This window comes from Grammomys surdaster, unplaced genomic scaffold (assembly GCF_004785775.1).
Source record: "Grammomys surdaster isolate TR1022 unplaced genomic scaffold, NIH_TR_1.0 125801, whole genome shotgun sequence".
Taxonomy (NCBI): domain Eukaryota; kingdom Metazoa; phylum Chordata; class Mammalia; order Rodentia; family Muridae; genus Grammomys; species Grammomys surdaster.
In genome coordinates, this window is record NW_021620632.1 from 352834 (window position 1) to 363044 (window position 10211).

The 10211-nt window shown below is 44.8% G+C and overlaps 1 protein-coding gene across 1 annotated transcript in view; it reads right to left on the bottom strand.

Annotated features, from left to right (window-relative positions):
- Positions 1–6910, bottom strand: part of LOC114640289 (myeloid cell surface antigen CD33-like) — a 10303-nt gene extending 3393 nt beyond the window's left edge. Inside the window, exons 1-5 of the mRNA XM_028789231.1 lie at positions 6475–6910; positions 6020–6298; positions 5804–5851; positions 3293–3386; positions 2373–2453 (exon numbers count right to left, since the gene is read on the bottom strand). Coding sequence (XP_028645064.1) covers positions 2381–2453; positions 3293–3386; positions 5804–5851; positions 6020–6298; positions 6475–6910 — 930 coding nt within the window. The 3' untranslated portion in view covers positions 2373–2380. The remainder of the gene's footprint in view (positions 1–2372; positions 2454–3292; positions 3387–5803; positions 5852–6019; positions 6299–6474) is intronic.
- Positions 6911–10211: the final 3301 nt, after the last annotated feature.

A 10211-nucleotide genomic window follows, 5' to 3' on the forward strand; every position in this document is an offset into this window, starting at 1 on the left:
TTAACAAAAAAAAAAAAAAAAAAAAAAAAAAAAAAAAAAAAAAAAGAGTGTAGACCTGTTTCTTTGGAAGATTCAGACTCATGAGAATCAGATGTCACAGTTTTCTCCACAGGCAGGAGAAACATATTCCAGGGTGACTGGCAGCACACAAAGACACCTGTCTCTCCGAGCGAGGCAATCTGGACTGCAATTTCTCTTTTGGTTTCCAGGGTCGTTGGCTATTGTTTAATCTGGGGTAGCCAAACTGCTTAGTTGAACAATTATAGGAGCTTGGTGTTGGGCCAGTCCTGGTGGATTGTTTTCTGCCCATATCCCCAGAAACCTTTGTCATCAATCTGAGAGATAGTCCAACTGTATTTTGGACTTTGACTGGAGGCAGAACTCTCAGAGATATTTTTCTGACAAAAGATAAGACATCAAAATTTTGCTGTGTATCTGTAAGTCCAACTGTCTCTCATTATCAGAGATGGTGATGATGGATTTTAGTTTGTGCAAAAGGTCTTGTCCCATTCAGTTCTTTGTGGTTAAACACTTTTTGAGCTACCTCCAGCAACTGGAATCTGTTTGTATTTTATTTTTTTTTAAACTTTTACAATTTTTTCCCTAGTATCTGGAACCAACTAGGTGACAAAGAAAATTTTTAGCAGCTGTCTTTAATCTTCTTATAAAGAACTCAACGGATGTTTAAATATCCTTGGTCAGTATTGGAGAGAAGGGAAATCCATTCTGTCCATGCTGTGTCACATGGCATTGATCTCCCTGCCTGGCTCAGGGATTTTTTTTTTTTTTTTAATGAAAACGGTATGTTTTGACTTTTTCAATTATACGGTTCATTAGTTGAAAATGAGACATAAATCATAAAGAGAAAGGAGTGGAACTTTCTTTTCCTTTGGGCTCACTCCAGGGGAACTTTCCCCATTCCCTTGGGGCTGCCTAGAATAGGCACAGAACAGAGAGGACCACTTGCCAGGGGAAACTATTCCCCTCTCCCTGTGAGAGGTCCAGTTCCTCACCATCTCCACACAGGTACCAACCCTGAGCAGGTGTCAAGCAACAAAACAAGCAAGTGCTCTCACTCTGGGAGTGGGGATGGACAGGTGAAGGATTTTTTTTGGGGGTGGGTGGCAGGTAGTGTCTCTGAGCAACCTGGCAGAGACAAAAAGGGTTTGGATCTCTACCAGGAGGAGGCACAGGCCTTAAGCCAGGAGATTCTCACACCAGAGAGAGCCACAGATCAATACAGTACTGACAAACACACACACACACACACACACACACACACACGCATGCACGCACACGCATGCATGCACACTGGGTGGGGGGAGGGAAAGGGAGAGAGGACAACTAGGGGTGCCCAGCACACATTCATACACACCTGAACGGTCACTATATCAGCAGCCTGACTTGTCCTATGTGTCCAAACAGAAGGCACCTTAACCAGACTTACCCCTGGAGGTAACAAACCACGAAACTTAATTTACTTCATTTTGTAATGGAGGTGTCAGACTCTTCTGAAACCTCAGGTAGCAGTTGAAAAGGGGAGTCTTGGGGATCTGGAACTCAGACTGTATGCCCTAAGGAGCTCTTTGACGACCATACTCTTTCCCATCTTAAAGTGCTCTGAGACCCCCTGTGTCTCAGGGTCTGGTCTCTGTGGAATCTTGATGTAACCTCCAGGAATGTTGTGAGATATCACCAGAGAAGGCTGCTAAGACATGGGTTTAATCCAGTAGAAAAATTATAGTAGCTGGCTGGTGACTACACTGGGTATGTGGGATCCCAGTGTAGTAATCAAACCTTTCTCAGCATGAGCCTTAAAGTACAAAAACACTGTTCTAGTTTGACATACTTCAGTTTATAAGTACAGAAGCCAAAGCAGAACTACAGAAGCCAAAAGACCTTTAAAAACTTTCCCAAAACTATGGACTTTGATGGAGTAAGTCTTTGTTTTCATTTTGGCTGGTGTAACCATTAATCTGTTGAGTTTTATGGTCTGAATAGTACTTCAATTATGGAATCAGTGGTGCTAAGGTCTGGAGATCTACTAAGATCTGGGGCCCTGTTACAGAGGCAGGACGCAAGGGAGGGTCAGTGACCATGGTAAGATAAAGTTCAGGGATGGTCAAGGTTGGGTGAATAAACGGATCAGTATGCATCATGGGTGAAGGGTGAACAGAGGTGACCATAGAGGATCACAGCCAGTTCTAGAAAGAGATGGGACCACTGATTCAAGAGATCATGGGACCCAACAGGGATGTGGACTCACAGGAGGGTAGCAAATTACCAGTGTCCATGCTAAGCCAGGCTGTACTGGGTCCATCACAGGGAAGAGTCCTGAAGCACTTCAAATTCTGGGATCCCACATCACTCACCTGAGAGACTAATCCATGACAGTGTCTCCATCATCCATGTGTGTTGCTGGACTCTCCACTCTCTTCCTATGGGATCTCAGGCTGAGTGAGGAGACAGAGTCTTCAATATGGGCATGCAGGGGAGCAGGTGCAGTAGTCACCTCTTGTCCTGACCCATGTCATGGACTGTAAGGGTAGCTGGGGAAGAGATGGACACACAGACCACAGGACCTCCTAGCTGTGGAAGACAGCCTTCCTCCTATGATGGCTATTCTCAGTTGTCATTTTGACTTTGTCTGGAATTAAGCTGAGTGGCGAAGTACTCCTGTGAAGGATTTTTTTCTTGATCAAATCATTTAAACTGGGAAGATCTATCCTAAATTTAGATATTTTGAGGTAGGGCAATAGACTTTACATCTGGGCCACAGTTTCTTGTGGCAGTCTATATAAAAGACATGGAAGAAAGAAGCATTTGTTCTTTGCCTGCTTGTTCTCACTCTCTCTGGCAAGTCCATTCCTTCAGTGGTATTAGAGTCTACTTCTTTGAGATTCCAGTGTATGTAGGAGACCAGCTGAGACATCCAGTCTTGTGGACTGAACAAATTATTGGACTCTTGGACTTTCTGTGAGAAGAATATCTTCTGATAGAAGATATTGTTGAAATAGTAGGACCATAGACCATAACCCATAAGCCCCTCTAATAAATCCAGTGTGTGTGTGTACATACATTTTATCAGTTCTGTTTCTCTAGAGAACTTTGACTTAACACTCCACAAATGGCCACACTTGACAGATAGCTCCATCATGATAAGGAACTGTTAGTACCCACAGACTCCCTGCCTGGACCCAAACCTCAAGACTCCCAGCACTGGGGATCTAAGATTTATCTTTGGCCTCTGCCTTCCTCACACTTCCTCACTTGTCCAAGGAGCAACACTCACCTGAGGAAAAAGAGGCAGAGCCCAAGAAGTAGGAATTTGATAGCTGCTTCTCCCATGGCTACCTGTATCACCTCTGCCAGGGGCCTTGGTTTCCCTGAAGAAAAGAGGATGGAGCTGAACTTACATTCTAATCCCAGACAATGTCTTCCCTCTTACTATAGCACTTAGATATGGCCTTCCAAACTTCATCCCCAGACCCGAGACTGCCTCAGTCCACTCTTCTATGACTCCTTCAATCCACTGTCCAACAATATATCAGAAAAATCACTTTCTATCATAAATAGAGCCTCCGTCACAGAGGCATGGTGGCCATCTGTGATCCTGCTACTCAGAAGGGTGAAGCAATAGGATTATGAGCAATCTGTGTTGTATAGCAAGATTCTGCATCAAAGATCAAAACCAACAATTGCAATGGAAAATATCAATAACCTACAGAATTTGGGAGCACATTTGCCTATAGTGGTAAGGGGCTGTTGTCAAGCATACAAAGAGATCTATTTTAAAAATTTATAATTTTACTTGTCTGCACCTGAGGGTCTGGTGCCCTCTGAAGTCAAAAGAAGCTGTTGAATCCTCTAGAATCGGAGTTACAGACAGCTACAAGCCACCACGTGGGTGCTGAGAAGAGAATCCAGGTGCTCTCCAAGAGCAGCTTTAACCAGCAAGCCATCTCTCCAGACTCCAGGGAAGAATTATTACAGTTAAATTTATAAGGAACTCAAATGTCTTTAATCTCAACCCTCAGGAGACAGAGGCAGGTATATCTCCATGACTTTGAGGCCAACTTGGTAACATAGTGAGACCCTGCCTCAAAAACAAATTACAGGGGCTGGAGAGATGGCTCAGTTGTTAAGAGCACCGACTGCTCTTCCAGAGGTCTTGAGTTCAATTCCCAGCAACCACATGGTGGCTCACAACCATCTATAATAGAATCTGATGCACTCTTCTAGTGTGTGTCTGAAGACAGCTGCAGTGTACTCATATAAATAAAAAATGAATAAATCGTAAAAAAAAACCCTAACTCACAAAGAGCTCAACAATGCTGCTCATATTAGTCACAGGATTTTAAACTCATACTTCTCAGAACATATACAAATGGCCAACTATCCATCTTTTTCTTTTTTGAGACAGAGTTGCTCAATGGCCTGCAACTCACCTTGTTAACATTGACTTAACAGTCTGGTGAGCTAAACTGAATGACCAGTGAACCTCTCTCCATCTTCCCAGCAGTGGAATTACAATCATGTGCCACCATACTCACTTCTTTCTGTCTGTCTCTGTCTGCTCCCTCTTTCTCTCCCTCTCTCCCTCTCCCTGTGCTTCTCCCTTTCTCCCTCCATCCTCTCTCTTTCTCTCCCTCCCTCTCTGTCTCTGTCTGTCTGTCTGTCTGTCTCTCTGTCTCTGTCTCTGTGAAATGTAGATTCTGGAGATTGAACTCAGGTCCCTGCAAGGAAAGCACTTTACTCACTGAGCTCTCTCCAGTACTACATTTTCTTTTGATCTGTTCAAAGTACATGAAATCTTTACATCTAATCAAAGTCCAAGGCAATGCCAAACATCTCCTGATATTGACAAAGATACAAAAGATTCACGAGGACAGGGATATGGGTAAACGCTCATCCTAGGATCAGTCCTTAGGACCCAAATTAAAACTAAACAGAGTTTCATCCACAGTGCCTTGGTGGAAGTACAACTCTCCTAGCTCCCTTTGGAAAAGTTCCTCTGTCCAACATCCATGAAGAAACATTTGTTCATCATTCTCTATATCAGAGAGACACCAGACTCCACTGCAACTTACATTTGGGAATTAGTAATTCAGACATATAAACAGACAGACAAACAGGCGCGCACACACACACACACACACACACACACACACACACATACACACATCTGTGAAAACAGATACGAAACTCTTTACTGAACATTGAGTATTGGCAAAAATGACATCAATGGGATGGTTGCCAGAGAGCAGAAGCGGTCCACAGAACTAGATCCAATCAGAGTGTACCAGAGTCACGGGGGACAATGGTCAGTAGGCCACTGAGTCCTGAGTCCTCTCAGGCCACATGTGGATAAACCAAAGCTTGGTACTGGGTGTAGTCACTGGTCTGTTCTGAGAAGGAAACTGAATTTCTGTGGACAGGTCTCTGCGTTTGCTCTACATGTTTGCCCATATGGCAGTGCCTCCTGCACAAGCATTCAGATTAAAACTGTTGACAGACTCTAGTGCTCAGCTTTCACGCAGATTCACGAATGGACTACAAGTGTCTAGGGTATGTGACTCTGTTATGTGAATGGCGACTTGTCCCTGTAATGGCTCAGGAGCAAATCCAGAGCCCAAATGATTGAGGAAGAATGAGGGGGGGTGCTCCAGAACTTGAATGTGCTGTGAATGAGGAAGGTCATTAGCTTCCTAAGAAGGGGGTCTTTGTGTTCAGGATAAAAAGGGTGGACCCTACTCTGGGCTAAAGAGATACCGTTCCTCCAACCCAAGATGGCTCTCCATACCTGGGCCGTCTCTTCCAGAGAAATGGACTGTGGAGTTCTGTGCAGTATCTTGGAGGAAAAAAAAAAGAATTTAACATCTCAGGTTTCAGTAACATTTCTCATAACTTTCCAGAAAGCATAGAATGCAAGAGGGATGAGGTCTAGGTCCATTGTCCCCAATCCAACTATCATCTATGATACAGCTACCATGAATCCCCAGCCTTGGGCTGAACTCACAGATGACATTGATCTGGACAGTCTTTTGAACAGTCACACCAGCTCCAGGGAAGGTCACCTGACAGGTGAGGTTGGTTCCATGGTCCTGGAGCCTGGGAGTGAGGGTCAGCACTGAGGAGAAGGTGGTCGTGGGGCTCAGGGATATGAGGGCAGATGACATCCAGGAGAAGATGGGGGGTGTTCCCCGTTCACAAGCCCAGGGCACAGAGCACATCACATCGGTAGGATGACCAAGTTCCAGTGTCTGTGGGATGTTGATGTTGGGGGTGTAAGTGAGGTCTGGTGAGGAGAGAAAGACATTCAGGATCAGGATGGGGGTGAAGGACAGCTATTGAGAAGCCCAGGTTTTGCTTCAACTCTTCCATTTCCCTGCTTCATCCCCAGTCACTCTCAGGCTGGGTCTTAGCCTTGCCCTGTGAGCTTCCTCTGTGGCTAACATGGAGTCAGTACTTTACCTGTCACATGTACAAAGATCTTATCTTCACAGTAGTTCCACTTTACACCTTCTGTTTCCAGACTGAAGAAGTAAGAACCACTGTCACCCTTCTGTGCATCTCTGATGTCCAAGGAGCAGTACATAGAGAGGTGGAATCGGCTCTGCGTCTCCTTTTGCACTAGTTGGTTTGGGTTGTTTGTAGCCACCAGAGAATCAAGGTCTGTAGTCTCCCGTTCGTGGAACCAGTACCCAAAGACGAGGTCTGACCGCATGATTATGGGGTACTCAGTGAATGTGCAGGGCACGAGAACACACAGGCCCTCCTGCACCGTCACAAACCGTAACCCCAGTGACAGAGATGGATATGTATTTCTGGACTCTCTATGGAGAAGAAAGCAATTTCCAGATGCCCATTTAAACATCCAGAACAAGGGTAGCAGTAGGGTCAGCAGCATCCTACTAGATGGCCTGGGCTCCTGTGAGTGAGCAAACTGGAGGGCTCACTTATAGGAACTGGGAAAGCAGCAGAGAACCAACAGCCTTCAGCTCACAGAAGAGGAACTAGGGACAGCAGGTGGCCCAAATCTTCCTTCCTATCTGCAGAGAGCACATGAAAGCCCAGTAAGTCAGACATCAAAGAGATGGTGCAGAGGGAAGGGGGTGGCAGGTGGTGGTGGTGGTGGTGGTGGTGCAGAAAGGAGCAAGGAAGGAGGGCTGGGGAGACAGCTCAGTCTGTAAAGTGCTTGTTGCACAAATGTGAGGACCTAAATTCAGATTCATAGCATGTACATAAAAATCTAGCCATGATTGTGTACCTCTGTAATCCCAGTGTTGGGGGGGGGGGGAAGGCAGAGACAGGAGAATCTCTAGAGCATATTGCCCAGCCATTCTACCTGAATTGGTTATCTCTAGATTCAGTGAGAGATCCTGTCTCAAAAAATGAGGTGGAGGAGTTGGTGAGATGGCTCAGTGGTTTAGAACACTTACTGCTCTTACAGAGGATCTGGGTTCAATTCCCAGCACTTAATTTATGGCTTGCAGGCATCCATAACTCCAGTTCTAAGAGTTTTGACATCTTAATCTGACCTGCACGGGGCATGGACATGGTACACACTTGTACATTCCACACATAAAATATACAATATACAATAATATACAATATACAATAATAAATATTTAAAAAAACATTTTAATGAGGCAGACTATAGTTGAGGAGGACACCTGACATCAACCTCTGGTCCTCATACCCACACTTGTACATGAACATTGCATATATGAGTGCATAAATATATGAACACACATATGCATAAGAAGGAAGGGAAGAAGAAAGGATGGAGGAAGGAAGGAAAGGAAGGGGTCAAGAAGGTTCTGAGAGACATCCCTACATCACTAGGGTGGACCTGCACAGGGATAAGTCTAAGAGCTTTTCTTAGTCTAAGGTCTCCTCTTAGGAGGATGATCTCTGATAAACTGAAGCCAGTACCTGTTTGCTCACTCATTTATCCAGGAAGCACATAGTGAACTGTGGGCATTGCAGAGCTAGAAACAAGAAGAAAAACATGTCTGATCTCCTCCGGTGCTGCCTGCCTGCAGGAGCCTCAAACTCTCCATAGACCGGTGCTACTGTCTTCAGAGTCTCTGGCACAGGAGAGTTCTCTACCTGCCATCGAGGCACGCATATGAGATAAGTTTGTAAAGCATGAGCTGGGAATTATTTCCCTCACATCTAATGGACTGATTCTCAAGGTGTCAACAATAGTAGCATCATCAATGTGACACAAAGGGAGGACAGGAGTTCTCAACCAGAGCAGGCTAAACAGCTGCTACCTCCGAGTCCTCACCTTGCAGACCCTTCTTCGCTATCTCAGATCTGTATCTCCCCCAGTGAGATGCCCATCATAAGGCATTGTTTTGTCAGCTAGCATACGTAAGATTGTTTAGGAAAATTTCAATTTTTGATTCAGTTCTTATGCTTTCTCATGTCATAGAATCTGATGTTTTACACACACACACACACACACACACACACACACACACACACACACACACTCTCACACATTTAAACTTATTTGATAGATATAGATATGATGGTGCACCTTCTAAGGCCAGCACTTGGAGGCAGAGGCAGGCAGATCTCTGTGATTTGAATGAGTCTAGTTCATACAGTGAGTTCCAAATTAGCCAGGACTACACAGTGAGTGAAAGACTGACTCAAAAGTATTTTTATTAATTCTTTGAGAATTTTATACTATGTACTTTTGATCAAATCCACCCCATCACCCCTATCTATCCACCTTGTGTTCTAATTTTCAGTAATACCCATTGATTCCTGTTTGTGTTGCCCATTTACTCTTGGGTTTGTGAACCCACGGGGTATGAATCCATCAGGGTGTGGCCAACCTACCAGGCACCATACTCTTAAAGAAAACAGACTCTCCCTCTCTTGGCAGCTCTTCAACTAGGGTGCAGGATTCCATGTCTAACTCCCCTCTCTATTTTGGGAATTGGCCTGGCTTGAGTTGGCATAGGTCTTATACTTGCTATTACAACCACTATGGGTTCATATGTGCAGCTGCCTGGTGTGTACAGAGGACACTGTTTCCTTGTAGTCGTTCACTGCCTCTGGGTCTGACATTCTTCCCACCTCTCTGTAAAGTGAGCCGTGGGAGGTGGAGCGTGCTGTAGATGTCCTGTGTCGGGCTAAGCATGCTGCATTGTATTCTCTGAAAGCTTTATATGTAGTTGTCTTATTATTGAATAGTGCCTTGCTTTCTGAATTTGGAGTTATTTCTTTTTGTTTATAAGCTGTTTTATTGGATCCATGACATGCCATGGATACAGTCACCTACTTTTAGGTGTTTTCTCACAATATGCAATGATTTGCCCTTTTTACAGCCTCTTTCTTTTCAGGACGGCAGAATACTGTTTCTTAAACATTCTTGATCTATATGAAGAGACCGAGGACATGTCCAGGAAGAGGAAGAAAACAAAGACTATGAAGGAGGCTGGTTCAGATAGACAAGCATCCTGGGGAGATGGCCACAGGGTAGCTCAGTCCAAAGAAACCCAGGCCCCACGGCCTGGGACCTCTAAGAGTTTCTCTCCACCTGTGAGCGGTCTTAGTAAATGTGACTAAGTAAAGAATTTTGCCCATTGGGGACCACCCTGGATTATCTATGGCCTTCAGATCCAATCACAAGTGTTTCCCTAAGGGAGAAGCACAAGAAGATGGGATGCTAATTCAGGGCTGAGGCCATGTGACCCCAGAGGTAGAGATGGCAGTAGTGACATGGGGATAAGGATGACAATGGACTCCACCAAGTGGGGAAGCAAGGGATGGACAGTCCCCATGATCCACTCAGGGACAGGCACACATGGAACATGCTGCTTGGCACCCAAGGAGCATAACGTTTGATTTATAGCCTCTTGAACCACAAGAGAGGAAGCATCTGTGTTTTAGACACCTGCTGTGTGTGATTGTGTCTGGGTCCATCAGAGGCTTGTAAGGAGGAAGCTACTGAGTTCTGAGTGACCTCAAAGGAGGAAGCAGGCAAGCCCCTTCCCAAATGCTATTCTCTGTTTTCTGGTGTGTAAAAACTTTCTTATTTGTTTATGTTCAGTTTATAAAGTGAAGTGTTTCAAAATCTCATTTTCCTTCTGATACATCATGTGTCCATACCATTGTGAACACACCATATCTAAGTACAACGTAGAGGAATTTTTTTCATATCCCTCACCCCATTATCTTCTGCCACC